At 43.5% G+C, this 26,287-nt stretch overlaps 2 protein-coding genes across 15 annotated transcripts in view; one reads left to right on the top strand and one right to left on the bottom strand.

Annotated features, from left to right (window-relative positions):
• PRDM9 (PR/SET domain 9) overlaps positions 1-26,287 on the bottom strand; it is a 94,208-nt gene that overhangs the window by 15,432 nt on the left and 52,489 nt on the right. For 9 of the 11 annotated variants that reach the window (XM_072616261.1, XM_072616262.1, XM_072616265.1 and 6 more), the window contains 3 exons: positions 10,036-10,159; positions 9,594-9,701; positions 7,159-7,205 (listed from right to left, as the gene is read on the bottom strand). In XM_072616261.1, coding sequence (XP_072472362.1) covers positions 7,159-7,205; positions 9,594-9,701; positions 10,036-10,159 — 279 coding nt within the window. Of the gene's footprint in view, positions 1-7,158; positions 7,206-9,593; positions 9,702-10,035; positions 10,160-10,911; positions 10,994-11,452; positions 11,594-26,287 lie in introns of those variants that run through there. The other 2 variants (XM_072616254.1, XM_072616255.1) reach the window with 2 other exon arrangements.
• Positions 23,689-26,287, top strand: part of GRAMD1A (GRAM domain containing 1A) — a 28,407-nt gene continuing 25,808 nt past the window's right edge. For 3 of the 4 annotated variants that reach the window (XM_072616246.1, XM_072616247.1, XM_072616249.1), the window contains exon 1: positions 23,689-23,981. In XM_072616246.1, the coding sequence (XP_072472347.1) occupies positions 23,704-23,981 (278 nt within the window). In that variant the 5' untranslated portion in view covers positions 23,689-23,703. Of the gene's footprint in view, positions 23,982-25,134; positions 25,351-26,287 lie in introns of those variants that run through there. The other variant, XM_072616250.1, reaches the window with a different exon arrangement.

Consider the following 26,287-nt stretch of genomic DNA (forward strand, 5'->3'; position numbering starts at 1 on the left):
ATCTTTGGACCATAAATAGCTTTCAGGGCAGTATAAAAGTGCTTTGGATTATTACCATCAGCATAAAACTGAGTTTCATTTGCATTCTTACTGAGCCAAGAATTTTACATCTCTCTAAGCATCGCTTGTCCTTTACTTTTGATGGAGTTAAATGCTGCCTTCTTAGAGGTGGATTAACTATCCTGCTGGTAAACCCTGTGTAGTTCTCATTTTTCATTTAGTAGCTTCTGAATTTCCTCATTCTCATCAAACCAGTCTTGATGTTTGCAAGTGTTCTGAGTCAGATGGACAAATGCAGTGCTGTACACCAAATTTCTGAAAGCAGCCCACTCCTTTTCTGCTCCACTGTTGCCAAATGCTTGTTGGCTCCACTTTCCCTCCTAGTTAGTAACAAACTGTTCCCAGTCAGAGAACTTTAATCTATTGACATTAATTCTTCTGGTAGTCATTTTGCCTTGGGGTCACTGCTTTTGTTGAATGTGAATATTTAGCTTGCAGAGGATAAGTCTCCACTCTAGATCTAGGTTGTTGTGGAAGAGGAATTCTAGGTAAACTAAGAAAAAATGCTTTCTCTCCACTATATTGACTCCTAGAAAATAATGCAGACCAAATTCTAATTGGGAAAGCCAAGCAAAAGTCGTAGAATCATTTTTCCAGTCCAGGGCAGCTTAGAAAGACTGAGAGATCTGCGGATATTGAGGTGGGGAATAGCCAGGAGCATGGCATTTGTAGGAGAAGGGACCCAGGCATAGAAAGAAGGCCAAAATATTATCCCCGAGAACCCACTGAATGTGGGAAGAGGCATTATCTGAAGCTCTGTCACTCATTACCTAGCTCCAGGTCACAAATCTAGGGTGGAGAGGAGTGGTCATTAGTGAGCAAGGATGGGAGTGGGGGGATTCTACCTGAGTACTGAGCAAATTTCCAGAAACATAACAATGTGTCTGTGAGCCCAGAAGAACAGTGACTCAGTTCTAGCCTTTAACCTTGCACATAAGCCTGCAGTGGCATAACTAGGGCAGGAGACTAAGACCAAAAGGGAGCTAGCAGTTCAGTCTCTCTGAACTTGCAGAACTTTCTCAAAAGCAAACAAACGCAAACAAGTTAGAAACATAGAACTCAGACCAGATAAGCAATGAACAGACTTCTCCCTGGATCATCCCATTTTGGAGGCACTGAAAAGTTGCAGGACCCCAGTCAGAGCTGTGAAAACAGCAGATAAACATAAAAGGACAGCTCAGGTCAGATCCATTCCTTGCCTGCCCCAATTAGTGAGCAGAAGCAAATATTATCTTAAAATCTAAAGTCAAGAAGTAATGATTGGAAGAATAAGTAATAAGTAATTGGTTGGAAAAATAAGCAAACAAAATAAGAACCTGACCATAAAGAGATACTATGGTGATAAGAAGCTCAAGACACAAACAGAAGGCAATGATTTGAAAATGTCTATAAGCAAAGTCTCAAAGAAAAATGAAGTTTGGACAGCCCAACAAGGATTCCAAGGATAAGTAAGAAAAGATTTTTTAAAAAAGAATAACAAAAAAAGAATTTTAAAAACCAAATAAGAGCAATGAAGGAAAAAAATGGAAAAGTGATGAGAGCTATGCCAGAAAAGAAGCAACAGCTTTGTTAAAAAAAAAAAAGTGTTCAAAATCTTACTGAAGTAAATAACTCCTTGAAAATCAGAATTGCCCAAATGGAAGCTAATAACTCCATGACATGCAAGAAATAATAAAACAAAATCAAATAGGTGGGAAAATGGGATGGAATATGAAATATCCCCCAGGAAAAATAGATTGAGGAAAGATGGTTGGTGGTTGTTGTCCTTCGTTCTTCAAAAGGACCAAAATGATGTCACCATAATAAAGTGAAATTTCAGAGTATCCAACTGTGGCTGATCAGTGCAATGAGCTCAAAATGCTCTACCACAGACTGGGCACAGATAGTCTGAGTGAACATTTGGGGTGGATACTTCAAATTTGCGCATCCCACTTTTCCTTTGTGCTGTCTCAATTTTGCTTTGCTCAAAGAGCATAGCACTTTTTCTGATGTGGGCACACTATGCTGAGCGGTCCTGTGCCAGTGTCTCCCATGTTGCACAGTCAAATCCAAAATTCTTGAGAGACACCTTGAGAGTATCCTTGTATCGTTTCTTCTGGCCACCATGTGATCGCCTGTCCCATACAAGTTCTCCATAAAATAGTCTTTTTGGCAAGTGTACACTTTGCATTCAAAATTTTAGAATCATTGGACAAAAAAAAGTCTAGACATGATCATATGTCAAGAAATTATAAAGGAAAACTACCAAGAGGGCAAAGTGGAAATTGAAAGAATCCACCGATCATTTCCTATAAGAAACCCTCAAATGAAAACTCTCAGGAATATTATATCCAAAATTTAGAGATCCTAGGTCGAGGAGAAAATATTGCAAAAGCAGTCAGAAGGAAAGAATTCAAGTACTACGGAGCCACAGTCAGGATCACACAGGATTATCAGCTACCAACATAAAGAAGTGGAGGGTTTAGAATATATTCCAGAAGGCAAAAGAGCTAAGATTATCCATTATCACCATTACTATTCAGTATTGTACTAGAAATATTATCTATAGCAATTAGAGAAGAAAAAGAAATTAAAGGGGAAAACATGGGCAAGGAGGAAACAAAACTCACTTTCTGCAGATAATATGATAGTATATTTAGAGAACTCTAAAGAGTCAACTAAAAACATTAAAATGAACAACTTCAGCAAAATCTCAGGATATAAAGTAAATCCACACAAATTATCGACATTCCTATATATTACCAACAAAACCCAGTAGGATGAGTTAAAAAGAGAAATTTCACTTAAAGTAACTGTGCACAGTACAAAATACTTGGGAACCTACCTGCCAAGAAACACACAAGAACTATATGAACACAATTACAAAAACAACAGCAACAACAAAAATAAAACACCTCTTTACATAAATAAATACACATCTAAATAATTGGGGAAATATTCATTGCTTATAGGTAGGCTAAGCTAATGGGATTAAAATTATAATAGTACCTAAATTAATTTACTTATTCAGTGCCATACTGATCTACTACCAAAGAATTACTTTATAGATCTAGAAAAAAATGGTAAGAAAATTCATCTAGAGGAACAAAAGGTTTAGGTTATCAAGAGAATAAGTGAAAAAAAAATAGGAAGGGAGCCTTGCAGTACTAGATCTCAAACTATACTACAGTTCTACAGTAGTGTAGACAATGCTTTATCATATTGTTTGGGAAACTTATTATCATACTGTTTATGTGACTAGAGATTGTTTGGACCCAAAATGTCTCCCTGATCTCAGTAACTTTCCAGGAATGCTAGAGATGGTTATAATAAATTTTGGGTTCCCCTAGATCCCTGAGCTGCCCTGATCTGCAAAATGAGTAATCTCTTTGACTTGATCACTCAAAGGCTTGGTAAGCAGCTGCTAAAAAATGGTTAAAATTAAGCTGTAAGTTCTTTGGTAAAGCTTTCTTTCCCCCTTTCTCTTTTTCTTTCTTTTTTCTGTCTTTTTCCTCAACTCTCTTGAGATACCTGGACTGTGACTGGTAGCTGCCCAGTTATCCTGGTGAATACAAGCATTAGTTCTATACTCATTCACTTAGGATAACCCTGTGTTAGTGAGGAGCACTTCTACTTAGCAGGCAGTAAAGTGGATTTTGATGGGACTTTTACTTCAGAAGTTTTTCTTATTCAAATAAAGACATGTTTACCTTGGAGAACTTTAAAGGGGAACACCTAGTCATTCAAAAAGACTGCCATAAGAAAGCACAGAAAGGGAGCTTCATAAGAAGCTAATGAAGACTCATACCTAAAACAGTTCTCCCATCTACCTATAATCTTGAGCAGGGATTTATTTCCATTAACCTTTTTTATTAGATTTTCAGTGGGGAATAAGGAGAAAAATTCTAAGATTCCTTCTTTCTCTTTGTTTTTGCAACCCTGGCCAGATTGGAGATTGTAGAGGTAAAGAAAGGAACTCTCTTCTCCTGGTTTGTAGAAATTTATGGCATCACAAACTACTTAGAGACTAAAATATATAACTAAAATGTAATGTCTTTACTAGCAAGTCCCATAATACGGTTTAAAGGTTTCTGTAACTGTTAAAATATCTTAGTGGATTTTAAGAAGTTTGTAGCCAGGTTAAAGATTAAGTGCAAACAGCACATACCTCTCTCCTCTTCCTGGAGGGTGATAAATATACTGTTTTAGTGAAGGTGATTTCTTCTACTAGAGAGTAAACAGAGCTGAACATAGTTTGAAATGATTCAGGAGAATTTAATTGTTTAGGTAAACTAGTAGCTAAATCAGCCAAGTTGAAATGGACTATGCAACTTGAGAAGTAAAAGTTTAGCAATTAATTGGTATTGATAAGGAAATTTGTACAGGAGGGATTCAGTGGAATGTTAGAGCAGAATATGACTGTTAAAATAAGATGAGATGGACTTAAGAAAAGTAGTGAGAGTTTAATAAAGTATGGAATCAGAGTATGAAAAGAAAGATGCAGTTTGGAAGGGCTTTATTCAAAGTCCGCTGGAAGGAAAGAAGGAACGAAGATCATGAGAGGAAATTTAAACAAGCAGAGAAGAGAAAAATGGGAAGAACGTTAAAGGAAGGTGGAATCCTCATAGATCTTTTTTTTAAAGATTCTTCTTTCAGCCTGTAGATAGCATTGTCCATATCAGATATATGGTTAGAAAAACAGAAAGAACAAGTGGTATGTAAAAACTAAAATTCTTTTAACTTTAAGGTGAATGATGAGTTCTTAATTTGATGTTCTTCTTGTTGCTTTGTCATAAATAGAATTAGCTCTCTATGATTTGTGCTAGTTTTCACCACATGAACTAGTTACTGGAAAATCAAATTTAGGAGGTTGTATTAAATTGTATTAAGTCATTGTTGCTGGCAGATTTTAGTAATATTAAACAGGGAATCTCTGCAAGTTACTTGAAACCAGAGAAGTGGACCTACTAGGAGAAGCCCCCTTAAGTGCTGCCCTGTGAACAAGGCCTTATCCAGAATTTCCAAGGGAAGATGTTCCAAGAATCAGACCATTACATGTGATGGTTGGGATTCACAATGAAATTTCCTGATTATGTGGACACTGAGAGTAGGTTATCAGGAACAAGGAAACTTATATTATTGATAATCATTATTGTATTATTTTGACTATTTGGTTTCATGGGTTTATGTTTGCCTACAAGAGAGGTATGCTCATATTCCTCTAATTTATTATTCAGGGATCAGGGCTATTCCTCTTGCAACTTTTGTCAACTGAAAGTCTGTCTTCTGTTTTTATTATCATCTTATCAAAACTTATTATAGAATAATAATATTAACTGTTTGACAAAAGGAAGCTTGAGCTTCATAAAGTGATTTAGTTATTTGTGAGCTTGCCCTAGTTAAATAGTGGTAAATTAATCTCCCCTCAATCACTCCATTATGAACCCTTTAAATATAGTTTAATCTGTAACCTGACTTAGTTTACCAAGAGTCTTTTTAGCAAGGTCTGTCCCCTTAAGAGATGTATGAAATTATAACTTTACTAAGCTAAACTTGTTCAGCTTTTATGACATTGAAGGAAATGTGGGATTATGATTTTTTTGTGATACTCATGGCCACAGTGCACTTGTTTCCTAGTGTAAATTTAAGCTCCCTGACTTATAGTCCCTGAGACTTACTCAGATTGATCCCTCTGATTATGAGACATTGGGAAAGTTTGTCACCCATCTGGCCCCTACTCTGACTTAAAGGAATTCTATCAAGCTCTTGAGATAGGTAGTGAGGAAAATGCTATTGAGTGGGGTTATTTTTAATCAATGACCTTTGAAATCATAAACCACCTTTCTGCATCTGTAATTATGCTTTTGCTAGCATAAGAATGTTGGGCTTTAAGCCTAAAAGAGGTAATTATGGATTATTATTTATCATTTATTAATATTGTTTGGACCTAACTTTATGTCACTAGAGATTGTTTGAACCCAGAATGTTGCCCTGATCTCAGTAACTTTCCAGGAATGCCAGAGATGACTACAAGGAATTTTGGATTCCCTCAGGTGCTAGATCTACCCCAAATAATCTTTGTTTGGGTCTTCTCACCCAGGTCTTATTTTTGAATTGACCCAAGCTTGTGTTTTGGGTTTCCTTTGTGTTTTGGTTTCGTCAAAATTTTCTCATGTTTATATTTACTGATATCTATCTAAATCTATCATATTTTCAATTTATTCTCTTGGAAAAATTGCTTAACTGTGTACAGATACCCTTGTCTAAATCCAGAGCCTGGAGGAGAGGGAGTCACACTTTCTATCTCAGTCTCCTCTACCAAATGACCTAATAAATTTCTTTCTAAAACTATCTTGGATTCTGGGATCATTCCTGCAAACAACACTGCTTATTATGCCTGAGATATATACATATATAATCACAATTATACTTACTTTTAACATGAATATAAGGAGAGATTTCTCCCTCTCCTCACCCCTACCCCCAGCTCAGTTGACTAGCCATAGATGATCAGGTGTTAATGTGCTTAAAAGGTGGTAATACCCTATTATCCTTTTACACAGTGGGAATATTTCTCTATAATTGAGTGGGAAGGGGCAATAACATTGGCTGGGCTGAAAATTTGGTGGCCCCAATGGCCCTTAAAAAGGTTGAGTTGTTAACTTGGTAGTCTAACAATTGGAGCCCAAAATAGAAGATGCCAGCTTTTTTGTTTTCTACCCCCTCTCTTCTGTTCTTCCCAATCATGGTGCTTTGAAGTAGAACTACTAGCCCAGTAAGAGATATCCCACCATCCAACACAGTTTAAGAGTTCCTCAGCTTAAGAGAATGAAGTATAGTTGAAATGCCCCCAGCAGGGAATAGGTGGACTGTTTCCAGACATCTCCAGACAGGGACACAGAGATGCAGTGTGAGAGAAATAGTTATGCTTCATAAAGGGCAAACAGGGTTTAACTCCTTATTAACACATTTACATAATTCAACATCTGTCACCAAATCCCACCCCCCCTTACATAAGAAATAAAGGTATTTTTGGGTCCCTCAAACCCAGGGTACTTTGAAAACTGCCCCTTTTGCTAAGAGAGATGTTCCTACCACAGGATTCTGGGAGAAACTCACTCTTAGGTGTGTCTTCTGTTTTACTCTTGACGGGAACCAGGTTTTCACTAAAGAGGGAACAAGAAATAAAAGAAACTTTTGATTTGTAGCCATTATCAAACCGTAGAAAGATTCATGAGGTCTCTGAGAAAAATAAAGCTACATGGCTAACAGATTATCCTTGAAGAAAATTTAGTCCACTGGTTCTCAAAGTGTAGTCTGCAAGCTGTACACTTGGAATATTAATGTTTACAGATATGACCACATTTATACTTTCTTCTCTGGCACCAATGAATAATTTTATTATTATATTTAACCAAAAGAATACTTAACTTCATTAGGCCTTATCTGTACCATTCTCCTCAAGAATTCATTCTGGACAGGCTTTTACTCCAATATTCCAATGAATTTGTGAATTCCATCAATGTGGTTATTTCCTCCAAGAATGCATATTACCACACATCTCTGAGAGCCCATCCTGTGAGATTTTAATTCAAGTTCTGCCACAAGTTCACAGCAAAGTATCTTGTCTAGTATTCTATCATTATTTCTTGACAGGTTTCTACCTGTGGTGATGAATAGTACCTGACCTAAGTATGGAACTTTAAAGTTTGGAAAGTGTTTTGCATACAACATCTCATTTGATTCTACCAACAAACTTAGGAGGTCATTTGAGAAAAGGTGTGATTATCTCCATATTAGAAAGAAGACAAACTCAGAGAGAGGGAGATGACTTGCCTGTGGTTACACATCTAATCCATGGAAGAGGCAAAATTTGAACTCTAAGTCTCATACACTTTCCATTGTACCATTGCCTCTTAGGAGCAGGTGGACTAAGTGTTCCCTGGCACCAGGAAAGTTTGGGAAATAATGATCTGCTCTATTTCCTTGTCTTTAGATAGATTAGACCATTTTTTTGTATCTAGGAAGACCTGTTCTTTGCTCTTATAAAGCTTCCTGGACCAATGGAGGCAAAGAGGAAGGAGTTGTTGCACATTAAACACTTTTCTTCACAAGTAAAAGCTGAAAACTTGCTCCAAATAATCTAGCATTTCTTCTTTTCATGTGATGTCTGTTGTGTCAGAGACATGTGAAAAAGTTTGGGAGTAAGGCAGAAAACTGGATAAAAACCCTATAGAAATCCTGAGCAAAGGAAAGGAAGAACAGATTGAAAACTAAAAAGGTGGTCCTCCCTAAGTATATACCAATATTTACAGCAGCTCTTTTCTTGGTAGCCAAGAACTGGAAACTAAGGGGTCTCCTATTAGCGAATATTTAAACAAATTGTGGGATATGAATGTGATGGAACACTATAGTGCCATAAGAAGTGACAAAACAGATAGTTTTAAAGGAGTATGGAAAGACCTTTATGAACTGGTGGAGAGAGGAGGAGAACGATCTACACAATAACGTTATAGAGAAAATAATTTTGAAATATTTTAAAATTTGGATTAATGAAATGATGAGTCCAAGTGAACGAAGATGACACATGCCACTTGTTTGGTGGTGAACTTAAAACACCAAGAGAGATACACATTTTTGGACACAACCAATATGGGAATTTGTTCTACCAGGATATGCATATACATACTGAGGGTTTTGTTTTTTGGAGTTTTAAAAATTTGCTTGGTGATGTGAGAGGAGGAGGAGAAGGGAAGAAGTAGGAGAGATTATTATGAGGAAAAAAAGATAAGCAGTTTAAAAAGAATTATAAGTTGTGGTGTAAGTAAAGATATCATTTTAATAGCATTTTTTCCAATTATATATAAAGACAATTTTTAGCATTCAGTTTTACAAAATTTTGAGTTCCAAATTTTTCTCCTTCCCCTCCCCTTTTCCTAAAATGATAAGCAATTTCATATAGGTTGTATATGTGCAATCATGTATAACATATTTCCATATTAGAGAGATACCATATTTTGAGAAACTTTGTACCTAAAAACAAACCCACATTAATGCTTATTTTTATAAGTTATAAATATATGCATCTTAAACTATTTTTATTTTAAGCTTAGGATCAGTTTTTAGGTTAATAAAGTCATAATAAACTAAAAAAAAAATTAAAAGATAGCCATTAGAAATGCACTGAAATGGTAAAAGGATAGCCCCTTTTCCTTGGAAAGTCCCTTCCCTACCCCCATCTCCAACAATTGGGAAGGAAACCTATGGTTTTTAATTTTTAATTAACCACAAGTTAGTTTGATTAATTTCCTTTAATTCATTATTTTGTTAGTCAATTTTCTTCTTAAAGATTTAGTCTAATACAAACTGTCTAATTAAAGCTGTCTGGAAGAATTGCAGTTTAACAGTGTTTCTTTAATCAATCCTTAATTTATCTAAAGGATTTGGGAGAAGCACTACATCTCATGGCTCCTAGAGCAGGATGAGGAGGAAAGTTAGGTTTTTCATTTATTTCTAGTCACTTCCCCATAGGCCCCACCGTATTTTGTCCTTACCTGGCTGCTTAGGTATCCATTCTTCATCAGAATCTCCAGATTCCTCTACTTTGGCTTCCTTATTTTGCTTACCATGGCACATGAAAGTTGGGCGAGGGGCACTAAGACCTGAAAGAAAACCAAATCTTTTTCATCTATAAGAAAAACAACAGTAGAGCATGGAAGGGTGGGGAGAAGAGTACCAGTAAGCTCATGAAACTGTAAGGGATGTAAAAATATGGACTGAGAAGGCAAAAAACCCCCAAAAAAACAAAAACAAAAAACTTACCATGAAGACACAGTCCCTATCCTAAAAGAGATGACTGCACAAAGAGGGAAAGTATGTTATGAACTGGGAAGCTGGGAAAGTGTGTTGAGGAGGAAGGTATGTGTGGCATGAGCATTTGAGGGCTGGTTAACACCTTCCTCTCTTTTGGTCCCATTATCCAGCTTCTTCTATTACCTATTTTAATCATTGCCTCATAGTTCTGCTTTACATTCTTCAGCCGGATCTTCTCCCATTCTCTCAGCTCCATCCACTGCTTCTTGGAGAAGTACATGGATATATCCTTGTAAGTGTCTTCTCCCTAGAGAAAACACGAGAAGGTGTCAGCAAATACCACTTGACTTGTAAGAGCCTTTCGTGGGATTCCATCTTCTCTCCTCTTCTCCCATGTCTCAGACTGGGCCAATGATCACAGACATTTCAAATTCCATCCATTTACGATGTAAGCCACTGTCGTGGCCATGCCATTCAATCCAACAGATATTTCCCTACTTCGTCGTGCACGGTACTGAATCTAGATGTTGGGGATAGAAAGACAAAAATGAAAAATCGTTGCGGATCCTTAAGGGGTTTGTCGTCTACTGAGGGATTCTACATGCAAGCAGATACAGATGATACGAGATGATTAAGGAGACGAAGAACACTAACAAAGAGAAGGAAAACAGAAAGGTTTCCCATGGCTGAGCCTGGTGGAGGTTCAGTGTGGTGAAAGGCCGAGGTGGGGAAGGAGATGGAAAGCCAAGGGGTCAGCCCGAAGGCTGCTGTGCATGGAGGGTGCTTGGCCTTGGGAAGGAGGGCTGGCTGGCAGAGGGGCACCGACGAGGGGAGGGGCCAGCGCGGACTGGTCTGATGCGGGGGCAGCTGAGGAAGAGGGGACAGGGGGAGGATTGGGGCGCCAAAGCCTGGGGGGGAGGAGGGTGGTGGGAGAGGAAGAAGGGGCTGTCCCACCTGCGTCCGTCCTGGCTATTGCCCTGCCCGCCCCCCTCCCCACCTCGCGTGGCTCTGAGGGGTCCCATCGACCTCAGCCCCTCCCGCAGTCATCAGGCACTTCACCTGGCATCGTGGACCCCCTTTCCCTCCTTCATCTTCTTCGGGGCTCGCGCCTGGGGAGCTGTCCCTGCTCATCCTGGGGAGCCTGGGGGAGGGGAGGAGAGGGGGTGCTGACGGGGGAGGGGAGGGGAGGAGAGGGGGTGCTGACGAGGGAGGGGAAGGGAGGGGTGCTGACGGGGGAGGGGAGGGGAGCGGGTGCTGATGGGGGGAGGGGAGGGGAGGAGAGGGGGTGCTGACGGGGGAGGGGAAGGGAGGGGTGCTGACGGGGGAGGGGAGGGGAGGGGGTGCTGATGGGGGGAGAGGAAGGGAAGGGGTGCTGACGAGGGAGGGGAAGGGAGGGGTGCTGACGGGGGAGGGGAGGGGAGGGGGTGCTGACGGGGGAGGGGAGGGGAGGGGGTGCTGACGGGGGAGGGGAGGGGAGGAGAGGGGGTGCTGACGGGGGAGGGGAGGGGAGGAAAGGGGGTGCTGACGGGGGAGGGAAAGGGAGGGGTGCTGACGAAGGAACGCGGAAGCGCAGGTGTTCAGGAGAGATGGGAGAACCAACCCCCTGAGAACAGGGAGCGCCCGGGGCCTGTCGCACCAGGAGGAGAGCGGAGGCCCAGCGGGCCCCTAGGAGCTCCCGCGGGGCGGCCCTCCGGCTGTCACCTCCTTCAAGCAGCAGCAGCAGGTGACAACTGAGAAAGGGAGCGAAGCCTCAGGCAGGGGAGGGGCCACCCCAGCGAAAACCCAGCCAGCCAATCCTCGGGGGAGGCGGCCGAGAGCCGACCAATCAGCGCTGAGGAGCGGGAGCGACAGGAAAGCTTCTGAGAGCCTCGAGCCAGGGGCGGGGCCATTGTCCTCCCGCCAAAACCCAGCCAGCCAATCCTCGCAGGGGATCTCCCCCCAAAAGTACGCTAAAGGATTTTGAGACTTAACTTTCCTTCCCCCTCCCCCCATAGGGGACTCCTCCCCTCATGGCCTCCAGCCCACATTACTGACCCCTAACTCCACACACGTACAGCTCACACCAGCTAGCCTGTACCCCCATTCCTGACCTGCCAGGCTCTCAGCCCTGGTCCCCCGCATCTGGATCTCTCATGCACATCTGTGGCCCCCAGCTAGCCTGTACCCCACATTCCTAATTGCCCCCACACTCCAGACCTCCCCTGCCGTCACAACCCATCTTTCAGACCTGCCAAACAGGCTTGTCCTCTGCACATTCCTGTCCTCACGTCGCCCCTGAACCTGCACACAGACCGCAGAAGCCCCCCGACTCCTCTCATCCCGAATTCCCCATTTCACAGCCCTGGATCTTCAGGCCTGCACATCTCTGACTCTCACAACATATTTGAGAACTCCGTGCCTCCCACATCGGACCTCCTTCGCCCCAAACACGCCGCAGACCGGCTCCCTCGCACCTCTCCCATACGCTCACCACAGATTTCTGATTGCCCGCACCACCGCTCATGTCTTCCATGCCCACGTCCCCCTCCCCTCTCATCACTCCCCATACCAGACCAAAGCCCCCAATACCCATCCCTTCTCATGTCCTTGACCCACTCCACATCCCAGACCCACACTCCTTCATATCTCATTCCCTTATATCCCTGATTCCTCTGCACACAAAGGAAGGGCCCTCCCTCCCCCTTGTATCTTAGGCCATAACGCAGCAAGGGAAGGATCCACAATGCCTTCAGTTCCATAGGTACTTGCTGGGATTGCCCACAAAGAGATGTAGTTGGAGGGCACATCCAATAGACTTTTATTACCCTGACTTGGATGGTGTGAAAACCTGGGATGCTGAAAAGGTTACGCAGGCAAGGAGCGCTCATTTCCCCATCCTTCTTACCATTCCTATTGGCTTAGGTTGGGGCAGCTAGTGGTGCAGTGGATAGAGCACGAGTCAGAAGGACCTGAGTTCAAATCTCACCTCAGACACTTGACACTCACTAGCTGTGTGACCTTGGGCAAGTCACTTAACCCCAATTGCCTCATCCTGGGTCATCTCCAGTCATCCTGATGAATATCTGGTCACTGGATTCAGATGGCTCTGGAGGAGAAGTGAGGCTGGTAACCTGCACAGCCCTTCCTCACTCAAAACAAAGTCAAGTGCAGGTCATGTCGTCATTTCTCCGATAGCATGGTCTTCTTTGGCAATGAAGGACAAACACACACACGCACATTGGCTTAGGTTAGGAGAAAGCGTGTACTGTATGTGGGTGTTGGGGGGTGAGGGAGGAAGGACCTTTGCCAAACTTTTCTGGACCCCAGTCTAAGGAAAACGGCACTGCTCTTGGCTCTGGGAATATAATTGTAAGGTACCACTTCTTTTCTAATGTGGACTTCTTAACCTACTGAAAAGGGAAGAAAAAGAAAATGTGTGTGATAAAAGCAGCTTGAGACAGTTCTGAAGACCCAAGAGAAAACAGCTCCTCAGACAAATGTACGAAAAGGACCTGTTTGTATTGGTTTTTGTTCTACAAAGGAAGCCAATTATATATATACATGTATGTATGTATGTATGTATGTATGTATGTATGTATGTATATTTATTTTAAATGTATTATTTATTTTTAACATTCTTTTTAACAAAAAATTGAGTTTCAAATTTTCTCTTCCTTCTGCCCCTTAATTGAGAAGGCAAGAAATGTGAAATCGTGCAAAAACATCTACACATTAGTCATGTCACCAAAAAAAGGGGAGGGGCATAAAAAATAAAGAAAGTGAAAAAATTATGCTCCAACTCCATCACTTCTCTCTGGAGATGGATAGCATTTGTCATCATGAGTCCTTTGGAATTGTCATGGGTCACTATACTGCTGAGAACATCTAAGTCATTCACAGCTGATTATAGTATAATACTCTGTTACTGTCTACAGTGTTCTCTTGATCCTTCCCACTTCATTTTGCATCAGTTTATGAAAGCTTTACCAGCTTTTTCTGAAATCATTCTCCTTGCCATTTCTTGTAGCACAATGGTATTCCATGACAATGATAAACCACAACTTGTTCAGCTATTCCCCAACTGATGGGCATCCCATCACTTTCCAGTTCTTTGCTGCTACAAAAAGAGCTGCCATAAATATTTTTGTACATATATGTCCTAAAAGGAAGGACCTACTTGAAAGCAACTCGGAAGTAAAAACACTTACATAAACATTGAATAAACATCTACAATACGCCCAACATTGGGCTAATAAGTACCGGGCATACAGAGGCCAAAAAGTAATGATAAGGGCCTGCCCTCAAGGAGCTCACAGTCTGAGGAGAAAACATGAAAACAAATATATATAAAACATATGTATGTATGTAAGTTATATATATGGAAAGGCATGAGTATTAAGGAGAATAAGGAAAGGCTTCTACTCAAGGGTAGGATTTTAGCTGGGTCCTGAAAGAAACCAAAGTATGGAGGTGAGGAGAGAGAATTCCAGCCATGAAGGCCAGCCGCTGAAAATATCTGCTGTGGAGATATGGAGAGATAGATAGATAGATAGATAGATAGATAGATAGATAGATAGATAGATAGATAGATGGATGGATAGATAGATAAATAGGGTAGATAGATAAGTAGGATAGACAGATAAATAGAGAGATAGATGGATGGATGGATAAATAGGATAGATAGATAAGTAGGATAGACAGATAAATAGAGAGATAGATGGATGGATGGATAAATAGGATAGATAGATAAGTAGGATAGACAGATAAATAGAGAGATGGATGGATGGATGGATAAATAGGATAGATAGATAAGTAGGATAGATAGACAGATGATAGATGGATAGATAGATAAATAGATAGATGGATAGATAAGTAGGATAGATAGATAAGTAGGATAGATAGATGATAGATAGATGGATAGATAGATAAGTAGGATAGATAGATAGATAGATAGATAGATAGATAGATAGATAGATAGATAAAGTAGGTAGGATAGACAGATAGATAAATAGACACACAGACAGGTAAGTCAATAGGCTAGATAGATGGGAAAAACAGCAAGGAAGCCAGTGTTATTAGATCATAGAGTATAGGAAAGCTATTGCAACAATTCAAGTATGATGTGACAAGAGCATGCACCAGGCTGGTGATGGTGGAGAAGGGAAAAGAGAGTATATGGAAGAGATGAAGTGGAGGTGACCTCAACAAACTTTGACAACAGATTGAACATGAGGGGTCAGAGAGAGTAAAAAGACAATGATGAGCTCTAGGTTTTGAGCCTGGATAAATATTTGTATCCAAATAATATTTGTAAAGTGCTCTGTAAACCTTAAAGTGCTACATAAATGCTACTAGTTTTGTTATTATAAGTAGATCTGAGAATTATCTGCATGGGGATGATAGGTGGATCTGTGCAAGCTGCTGAGAGCCCCAAGTGAAGAGTATAGAGAGAGGAGAAAAGGACTCAGGAGAGAATCCTATAGGACACTCACAGGATGCTTGTGAGCTTGATGAAGGTCTAGAAGAAGAAATGCATTTCCCTCAAAAAACCTAATTCGAATATGACTGTTTTCAGTTCTTTGTAATTTACTGCTGGGCAAATCTGCAACAAAGAACCATCTGGGGACTATGGGATTATTGTAAAATAATTACAGTTCTTACACATGATGGAAAGGTGGATTTGGGGGTTTCTCATCATCAAGTAAAGATCAGTACCTTCACCTCAGGAACTCACTGCTTTGAAATAGGAGAATGATGAGAAGCCAGACCAGAAGATCTAGAGTCAATGACCCAAGGGCAAAAGAGATCAGAGCAAGAGGCTACTCCACTACTTAGGAATCCACTAGACATTGTTATTAAAACATCCCCTGCATTCTGATACAGTTGAGTAATGACAGGCTTACAGACCTCCAATTCTTCCTGCTGATGCCCAACATCTTCCTTCTCAGTTTAGAGTCAGATGATTCTTTCTGTCCATTTGTCCTCTCTTCTCCTTTTTATGGCTAAATTTCTTAAGAAGACGGTCTATAATCAAAGCCTCCCCTTCCTTCCTTCTCACTCTTTTCTTAACTCTCTGCAGTCTGACTTCTAACCTCATCATTCATGTTGCTCTCACTGCCAAATCCAATACTCTTTTAAAAAAAATTCTCATCCTCTTGATCTCTCTTCAGCCTTTGGGTCCCCTTTTCGACTGGGTTCAATGTACCATGGTCAATGATTAGCTCTTCAAAATGGGTATTCTATCTGGGATAAAAGTCACTGATGTTCTTGAACTGACACGCAGGAGATCCCCATCTATGACCTGAATTAAAGATCTCATCTTCAGTGCTGAGATGGAGACATCAAAAGAATCACTTCCAAGGTCAAAGAACAACAGGTATCTCTCAGCACCTACCTTCAGCAATATCAGCAATAGTTGACTCATTGATGGTTCACAGCACATTGAGACCAGAGATGATTTTGGCATCTTTGATGGCCTGATGTTGGGAATCATGGAAGTAGGCTGATACAGCAACTCCAGTATTGGTAATGGTCTTCCCTAGACATGCTTCAAGAGTTCTTTCCTCTTTATCAAGACCATAGAAGCTATTTCCTCTGGATAGAAGTTTTGGGTCTCTCCCTTGTTCTCCACTTGGACCTCAGGCCTGCCTATGCCATTTACCACCAGGAGACAAGGTCCTAACACAGTGTTTCCTGTCTGACAATACAATTGCATTATCAGATCTGAAACCAATCAGATGCTTGGCATAAAAAACCCAAACCTGTTAGTTGGCTTTGTTGTGACCTGACTCTTTGCAGCATCAACCAATCAAATGTTAGGTGCTTGGTGAGGGCGACATTATCCTGGGTTGCTTGTGTCTCTCTGGTCATTTGCAGTGATCTTTACCTTTTCATCTTGGAAGTTGCACATACAAAAATATGTAATGCCAACATGTAGTCTAACTGGATATCCTTTTACCATGGCTGCCAGAGGGTCAAGGTTATTGCTGGCCTTCTAGGTTCTTAAGTGTAGTCTTTTGCACCTAGCAATGTAGATAGAACCACATAGATTTAAGAATTTAGATTTTAGATAAGAATTTAAGAATTAAGATTTTTAATTAAGGGAATAGCCCCTGATCTAAGAAATAAAGACAAAGAAAATACTTTACAATATGTTATTGATAGTTAAGAATAATGTGAGGTACCAGGTGGTATGAGAAAAAAAGAAAAAGGTCTAGCCATTTTGGGGGGCGGGATCCAACCTGAACATGTGAACCATTCTAAAATTTCTGGTAAGTTTGTGTTTGTCCTTCGTTCTTGAAGAGGACCATGACATTAGGGAGATGATAAAATGACTGGCAATTGACTTGGATTTTGAGGGAGGGAGGGTTGTGTAAGGTCAACATCCTCACTTTCTCCTCCAGAGCCATCTGGGTGCAGTCATCAGGATGACTGGAGAAGGCCAGAATACAATGGGAGACCCTGACCCCTTTAGGCTAAGGCCTTCTCAGATTCTCACTTTGAGTGAGGTAACTCCCAAGGGATGTCCCCTTTAATAAATTAAAAAAAAAAAAAGACCCTCAGGGTTGCTGGTCAAAAGGGACACAAGTTACTATTTACATTCACTCTGTGCTTGGAGGGCAGGGACCTATTGTTGTTCAATCTAAGAGCTCCATAGTGAATTGGTCTTTGAGAAGGAAATCTAGCCAGTAAAGCCCAAGTAACTTTTAGCCATCAAAAGATACCCTCCCTTGAGCTCTTCTAGTAAGTTAGGAGCTTCAGAGAGTATTTGGAATCTAATTCTTGGCTTCTGAAAGTCACTTCCAGTTCTAAATCTAATATCCTATGACTCTCTGGACCTCAGTTTCCTCACCTGTACAATGAGAGGGATTACACACAATCTTTTCTATCCCTTTGACTGTATGATCCTATATACTTCAGTTCTAGTTATATTATAGAATCTTCCTTTGATTCCTGGGGAAATTCAGGAAGGGATATCTAGAAAGGGAAGTCAGTGATGGCGGCTTCATCAAGTACACACCATGCCAGCCCAACATTGTTTCATTTTTTTATAGTACTACTGAACTGATAGATTTAGGGGATGCTAGATTTTAGGGAAACTTCTGTTAAAAATATCTCATACTCATGGTTGCACTAGTAAATGTTTAACAACTGGTTCCCCTCCCAAATATGCAGGACACACTTAAGTTTAATCTAAAATAAAGATTTTCTTCATCATTTTCTTAAGTCTAGAAGTCCACAAAACAATAAACCAAGATCTTATTTATAGCAATGATTGATTTCCAAGGTGGAAATGCTTATATTGAAAATTTAACAATCAGCTCTTGTGAGTTGGTTTGAGCTGGCTCCAACACATTCCTGTTTATACTGTTCTTGTGGGGGGAAATATAGATTGGTCAAGAACACAACTGGATGACTTCAAAACTGGTTGGATGACTGGACTCAAAGAGCATTTGTGAATGATTCAAGTGTCACCATAGCAGGGAGTTTTCAGCAGAGTGCCCTAGAGATTTGTACTTGATCCTAAGCTGTTTAACATTTTTATCAGCGACTTAAAGGCATAGATGGCTTGTCCATCAAATTTGCAAATGACACGAAATTAGGAGGGAAAGTTAATACACTGGATGACTGAGTGAGGATGCCAATGGATCTTGAGAGGCAATTCCATTGAGCTCAATTGATTAAGATGAAATTCAGTCAATTAAGTGAAGTCTGCAAATATTTATCAAGCATCTACTATGTGCCAGGCATCTTGCTAAGTGTTGGGGATAAAAAAAGGCAAAAGAGAGTCCTTGTCCACAAGGGACTCTCATCAGGGAGACAACATTCAAACAAATGGGTACAAACAGGCACAAGATAAATTGGAGATAATTAAGAGAGGGATGGCACTAGAATTAAGGGGGTCAGGAAAGACTTTTTGATGAGATTTTATCTGAGACTCGCAGGAAGATAGAAACGAGGAGGAAGAAAATTCCAGGCATGCGGAATAGTCAGTGAAAATACATGAAGTCAGGAGACAGAGTGTCCTGTATGAAGAACAACAAAGAAGACAATGTCTCTGGATGACAAAAATATTTGGAGACAAGTAAGGTGTAAGAAGATGGGGAAGGGAGGAAGAAGGGTTTTAAAAGTCAGACAGAGGATTTTATATTCAATTTTGGGGACACTAGGGAGCTGCTGAAGCTTCTTGAGTGTGGTCAGTCCTGTATTTTTGAAAAATTACTTAGCTAGCTGAGTTAAGCATCCACTGGAGCAGAGAGAGGCTTGAGGCAGGCAGACCAGAAGGGATAATAAAGTCTTCAACTTGGGTGCAAAAAAATAAACTCCAGTAACACAAAATGAGGAAGGCATGGATAGATGGTAGTTGATCTGAAAAGGACCTAAGAGTTTTGGTGGCCTGTGAGCTTAAGATGAGTCAGAAGTGAGGTGACAGCCAAAAAAACCTCATGCAATTTCCAACTGGTTTTAGGAGAGGCTCAGATTCTAGGACAGCAGCTAGGTGGCACCATAGTGCAGAGAGTGCCTGGCCTGAAGTCAGAAAGACAGCTTCCGGACTTTAAATCAAGTCTTGGATACTTTGCATCTGTGGGACACCGGGCAAGTCACTCCACCCTCAGTTTCCTCATCTGTAAAATGGGCTGGAGAAGGAAATGGCAAACCACTCCGGTACCTTTGCCAAGAAAACCCCAAATGGAGTCACAAAGAGTCAGACATGACTGAAAACGACCGAACAGCAGATTCCAGGGAGGGGAGAAAGCCTCACTGTCCTATACCTTTGTCAGACCTTTTGTAGGGTGTGTTCAGTTCTGGGCCCTGTGGTTTAGCGAGGAGACTGATTAACTGAAAAGCATCCAGAGGAGGACAGCAAGATGTGAATCCAGGTCAGAGCCCTCCCCCCACCCCCGTCTTTCTTCTCTCTCTCTTTGCCTCTCTTTCTCTGTCTCTCCAAATGTCTCTTTCTCTGTCACTGTCCCTCTCTCTCTTCTCTCTGTGTGTGTGTCTCTCTCTCCCTCTGTCTCTGTTTCTCTCTTTATCTCTCTCTCTCTCTCTCTCTCACACACACACAGACACACACACCCCTCCATATTCACAGTTTCATAAATGTGGAATCCAGTTTCTTGAACATTTCCTGCTGGTCCCTATACCAGGTGCTGGCAGGACACAAAGACACCTTCCCTGTCCCATTAGATCAATAAGCATTTATTAAGCACCAACTATGTGCCCTGGCACTGGGGGATACATTGCCAAGAACAAAACCACTCTCTGAGCGTAAGGATCTCCCATTCTCCTGGTGGGAAACAGCAGTTACTCAGATGAATGAATTCAAAGTGAGTCCAGGTCCTTGGGTTATGCCAAGGATTCAGAAGATTGGAAAAGGTCTTGTATGGTACCTGAGCTGGGGCATTCTAACAGGGGGAGATAGGGAGGGAGGGGATTGTAGTCATGGGCAAAAGTCCCAGAGGTTCCCAAACATATTTAGCCTACCACCCCCTTTAAAAAATTATTCAGCATCCCCCTGAAAATCTTACAGACTAGGAAAGATGTCTCAGATTAAGTGTACAATTGCATAAAAGGCTACTACTGCCCTCCCCCTGCAATGGTTCCTCCAGGAGAAGGTATAGCACACCCTGGGAACCATTGTACAAAGGCACAGAGATGGGAGAGGGAAAATCACATGTGGCAACAGCCAGGTCGCAGTGAGTAGAGAGGAGCAATATCTAATAAGGCTGGAAAGCCAGACTGGAGCCAGAGCATGGATGTCTTTAGATGCTCAACAGAAGAGGCTGGATTCTATCCTAGAAGCTAAAGAGACTGTTAAAGTTTCTTGAGTGGAGAGTTATATGTTTTGACCTATGCTTTGGAATGTGTGAAGAGGAGGGATTGCAGAGGGGAGAGAATGAATATCAGGGGGACTCATCAGGAGGCTGTTTCAATAGTCTAGGCGAGGGGAGATAGGAGGGCTTGAACTAGAGAGATATCTGTGTGAGAAAGAAGGGTGACTTGTTGGTCCTTTGTTTTTGAAGAGGACCAGTGATATTATGGGGTGACGTCTTGACTTGGGGGTGCATTGGGTTTCATTGGAAAGAGATAGCCGTGTAGAGACAGAATTAACAAGACTAAATGAAAAGCATTCATTATGAACTTAATATTTGCCAAGTGGGGGAGACACAAATATGAAATTGACAACTGGTTGGATATGGTGGGCTAAGAAAGAGAATTGACAGCCTAAGTGAACACTAGCATGGCGGTGTCCTCAAGAGGAATGCTGAAGTTGGGAGGAGGGATGGGTTTGGGGGAAAGATGATAAAGTTAGTTTGACACTTACTGAGCTTGAAGGGACATTCAGGTGGAGCTGTCCAGCAGGCAATAAGAGGTGAGATTTCTAGTAGGAGGGATAAGGTAAGTTTTCAAATAGAGGAATCAGGACAAATCAATGGTTACAACATTTCAGAGAAGGCAGGTGGCAGTGGAAAGCTGGGCTCAGAGAAATCTTCATGGTAGAAATGACAATTGAATTTGGGAAGGCTTTTGAAGGTCTTCCACAGGAGAACAGGAAGAGAAGGGGAGGGCATTCTAAGGAAAGGGAACAGTTCAAGGCAGAAAGACTCAAGGCATATTCCAGGAAACAGCAAGTAATCCATTTCAGGCAATCATAACTAGATTTTGGGCTCATAGTGAGTTTTACAATCCACAACCAAAGCAAGGGGGATAGAATACACCTTTAATGGAGGGAAAGGACAAGACCTTGCTCCATGGAGGGATCAGTTCTGAGGAGGTCACCACATCCTCCTGGGGAGGAACTCATTCCAGCCTGAAATCTGGTAACTTCCTATTTACATGCAAGACAAGATGTTACCCCAAAATGTCACTGGTCTTCATCGAAACAGGGATGAACAACTGATAACATCACTCATATTAACTATTTGCCATGTTGGAGGTTTATGAGTGCTGTCAGGGCCTTGAAATTCAATGCTCTGGGGACAATACCCTAGTTGTCTTGCCCTAGGGATGGCTCTGATTCCAAGGCTTAGAATATGTGAAGGGGATAGTGGAATGTTAGATAGGAAAAACAGGTAGGGGCTAAACTATGGAGGACTTGGAATGCCACACTGAGTATATGCTATACTTTGCTTTTAAAAAAAAGTAACAGTAGAGGCAGCAGCAGTAGCAGCAGAAGTAGTAGTAGTGGTAGTAGTAATGGTGGTGGTGGTGGTGGTGGTATTGTAGTTTGTTCATTTTTGAAGACAACCAATGATATCATGGGGTAATAATATCTTGACTTTCGAGTGAACTGGATTTGAGCTAGGGACAGCTAGGTGATACAGTGGATAGAGCACAGGCTCTGGAATTAGGAGGACCTGAGTTCAAATCTGACCTCAGACACTTACTAGCTGTGTGATCCTAGGCAAGTCACTTACCCTCTATGGGCCCCAGTTTCCTTCTCTGTAAATGAGGGAGGCCCCTATTAGGTCTAGATTTCCCATGGTCTGTGATTCTAAGTTCCTCTTACTCCTATTCAGAGTCTAGATGACCCAGGTTCCCCCAGTCAGACCCCTATCCCTTTCAACTTTGTCCCTACCCCTCTCTCCCTTCCCCCTCCCCAGGTCTGTTGCTTCTTAGACAGACAGCTGGTAGATTCTCTCTGGAACAGGTGCGAGCATGTAGAGGGGGGAGGTGAATGGACAGTAACATGACCCCAGAGAAGCTCTTCCGGGCCCTCAAGGTCACCCTAATCCTAATGCCAAAGATCCCCTCCTTGGTACATGGACAGAGGGAACTTCTCTCTCTCTCTTTCTCTTCCTCTGTACTGGATAGCTACTGGGAACCAGGATCCTGTGAGAGCAAAGGTCAGGAGTAACTCCTTCTTGAGGGAATGAAGGTGGCAGGAGACTCTTGGGGTGGGGAGGGGAGAGAGTAGACCTGGCCCAGGCAGCTCATTCCATATCCTTCTATACTTTTAGCCTCAGAAATCCAGAAGTTTGTATCAAACCCTCCCCCTTAGCCTTGAGGTAACTAACCCCAACCCCTAAACCCCAAAGAAACTCAGATAAAATTGGTGTGTCCAGGCAGGGGAGGCTGCCCTGCTCCCATCTTGTGCCTAGCCTCCCAGGGCTACCCAGAGGTATTGAGGGCAACCAGGGCAGACAGCTGGAATGTCAAGAGTCCCTGTGTTTATTGTATGACTGATTGAGCAAACAGGGAAGGGACATCCCCAGCTTCAGGCAATCCTGACAGTTAGCTTTCCAGTCCTGTTCCGTTAGAGGAGACTTTGAGATCTTACCCAGTTTGAGGGTGGAAAGAGAGTTGTCAGCCCCATATCACTGTCCTCTTCCCCTTCTGTGTTCACTCAATATCAAGGGCTCCCAGGTACTGGCCCTGGCCAACCTCTGGTTAGAGCAGATGTCAACAAACTTACAGTGGCCACAGATCTCAGGGCAAAAGATCAAGGTACAATGAAGGAGCAGAGAAGGCTTACTGGAAGAGGAGGGGTAATGAAGGAGATGAAGGAGGAGGCTTGGCATAGAACTGGGGAAGAGGACATTGGGTTATTTTATAGATGAGAAAACTGACGCCCCTGATGATTGTCCAGGGTCACATAGTAAGATAAGATTTGAACCTTTCTTCCTGACTCCACATTCAGTGTCTTATCCACTCTGCCATATTGTTCAGTGGACTGGGATAAGGAAAGCTCCTGAGGTTTACATGGGAAATTCTTTTTCCTCATCAGAAATATAGAGGCAGGCATGGTGGTCAGTCTCAATCTCTGCCCCATGAAGTTCAGGCATGCCCTTAACTTTATCTTATTTCATCAGGTCCTTAGCCTTCCCCCTGGAGACCACAGACAGCAGAGGCTCTCCCCTGCCTGCCCCCATGGCAGATCTCTTACCTTTGCTGCCTTGGGCACCCTTGGTGGGTGAGGCAGAGGTGTCATCAGCCCAGAGCTCACCCACTCCTCCAGACAAGAAACACCGGAGGAATCATGGTGGCAGTGGAGTAAAGGATAGGGTCTTGGCCCACTGGGAGCTCCTGCCTGTGCCCTCCATACAGGTAACGCCCTCGAGCGAAGGGGAGACACCCCCATGCACCCCACCACCCAGGCACCTCGGAAGGCCAAGGACCCCTGACACAGACAATTCAGCCGGGGAAAGGTGAGACTGATAGGGGCCTGCTCATGGCTTCCCACTTTGAGCTAAGGAAGGGCAATGCAGTGTGTGTGTGTGTGTGTGTGTGTGTGTGTGTGTGTGTGTGTGTGTGTTTGTGCAAAGAAACAGACAGGGAGACAGAGAGACAGGTGGGGAAGGAGAGACAGAAACAGGCAAAAAGACAAAGAACAATGGGAGAGGCAGAAAAAGAGAGATACAGAGAGCAAGACAGACAAAGGCAGAGAGACAGAAGACAGACACCGGAGAGACAGAGAGAATAAATAAGAAATGCAGACAAAGACAAAGACGGAAATAGAGAGGCAGAATAAAAGGCAAAAGGGACAGAAAGAGGAGGCACACACACAGACAGTGAGAGAAACATGGAGAGAGACAGAGAGAGGAGGAGAGAGAGAGAGAGGGAGAGAGAGGGAGAGAGAGAGAGAGAGAGATGGAGAGAGAGAGGGGGGGGAGAGAGAGAGAGAGAGATGGAGAGAGAGAGAGAGATGGAGAGAGAGAGAGAGAGAGGGAGGGAGGGAGAGAGGGAGAGAGAGAGAGAGAGAGAGAGAGAGAGAGAGAGAGAGAGATGGAGATGGAGAGAGAGAGAGGGAGATGGAGAGAGAGAGAGAGAGAGATGGAGAGAGAGAGAGATGGAGAGAGAGAGAGAGAGAGGGAGGGAGGGAGGGAGAGAGAGAGAGAGAGAGAGATGGAGAGAGAGAGAGATGGAGAGAGAGGGAGAGAGAGAGAGAGAGAGAGAGAGAGAGAGAGAGAGAGAGAGAGAGAGAGAGAGATGGAGAGAGAGAGAGAGAGAGAGAGAGAGAGAGAGAGAGAGAGAGAGAGAGAGATGGAGAGAGAGAGAGATGGAGAGAGAGGGAGAGGGAGAGAGAGACGCACAACCAAAGCGGGTCTGCCGCGAAATGCATGGGGGGCGGGGCTGGTCTCCCCTCCCCCTTCCTGCCCCCGGAGTTTCCCTTCGCCCCCCCATTTCCGGTGTGGCTCCCAGGGGGAGAGGGGAAGGAGGCCCCCAGCTCCCCGCCAGGTTTCCCCGGACCCAGGGGTCCAGGCCCGCGGAGGGCGCCCCCGCCCTGCACAGGATGGGGCCGTCGGGGCGGGGCTGGTGACGCTGGAAGGAGGAGGAGGAGGAGGAGGAGGAGGAGGGAGAAGGGGGGCCGGTGACGTTGGGGGGTGTAGCCGCCGCCGGCTCCGCGGCCTTTTGTGCTGCCGGGAGGGAGGGCGGGCGGCGGAGGAAGCGGGGCGCCGATTCCCCTTCCCCGGGGCGCGGGGCTCGGAGCCCTCCCGTCCCCCTCCCCGCCCCGGGCCCCCCACTTCCCACGCGCCCAGGACCCCGCCCGGCCCGGCCGCCCCGTGCTATGTTTGAGTAAGGACGGTGGGGTGAGGGGCTGGGGCGGACGGATGGGAGCGGAGGGTGGAAGGGGGGCTTTTGCTGGGGGCGGGGGGCTGTGGGGGGGCTATGAGGAATTTCGGGGGCAGGGACCTGTGGCATGATGTCTGGGATCCCTGGCAAAGATTTGGGGGACAGTCTGGAGGGATCAGGAAGGATTTGAGAGATAAGGATCTCTGGGGGGGCCCTGATCAGTGGGGTGAGCCTGAGAGCAGCCGCCTCCTTAACAGTGGGGCCTTGGTTAGTGGTTGGGGGTGAGAGGACAGAGTGAAGAGGGGTGGTTTGTTGTGGGTGGGGGGCAGAGGGGGAGCTGGGAAATGGGAGAGAGGAGCATGGAGGATTAGGAGCCTAGGCTGCTGTCAGAGCCCCTGGAGGGGGGCAGTGTAGCAGCTGGGAAAGGGGAGCATTGGGAGGGGGGAGCAGCTGTCAGGAGAGGAGGCAGCTGTAGCAGGGGATGGGGGCATTTTTTATTGGGAAGGGGTTGAGAAGAGAGCCCCCACATTGAATCTGTGTTCTCAGGACTGCAGGGAAGCCTGGGGTGGGTAGGGATCACAGAAGAGAAAAGAGGATGTGTGTATCTGGGATCTTGTGTGTATATATGGGTATCTCCCCCACGGTATGATTGTGTGTTTTTTCCCTTGTCTCTGTGCTGATGGGTCTAGGGGTTTCCCAGGGTCCATTTTTCCATGTCCTTGGATCATGATGGATGTTAGGAAGGAAGGAGGCCTGTCTCTTGGGCTTACTTAGATTATCTTTTGCTGAAATCAAGATCTCCCCTTCTTTCCCATGTCCATTCTTATAGTAACACATTTCAGACGAATCTGCCTTTCTTAGAGTCTGAGCCTCCGGTTTTGAGTTTGTGAAGTTCCCAGAGGCTTAGTCTATGCGTGAACCTGTGACTGGCAGGGAATAG

This window comes from Notamacropus eugenii, chromosome 5 (genome assembly GCF_028372415.1).
Source record: "Notamacropus eugenii isolate mMacEug1 chromosome 5, mMacEug1.pri_v2, whole genome shotgun sequence".
In the NCBI taxonomy this organism is placed as follows: domain Eukaryota; kingdom Metazoa; phylum Chordata; class Mammalia; order Diprotodontia; family Macropodidae; genus Notamacropus; species Notamacropus eugenii.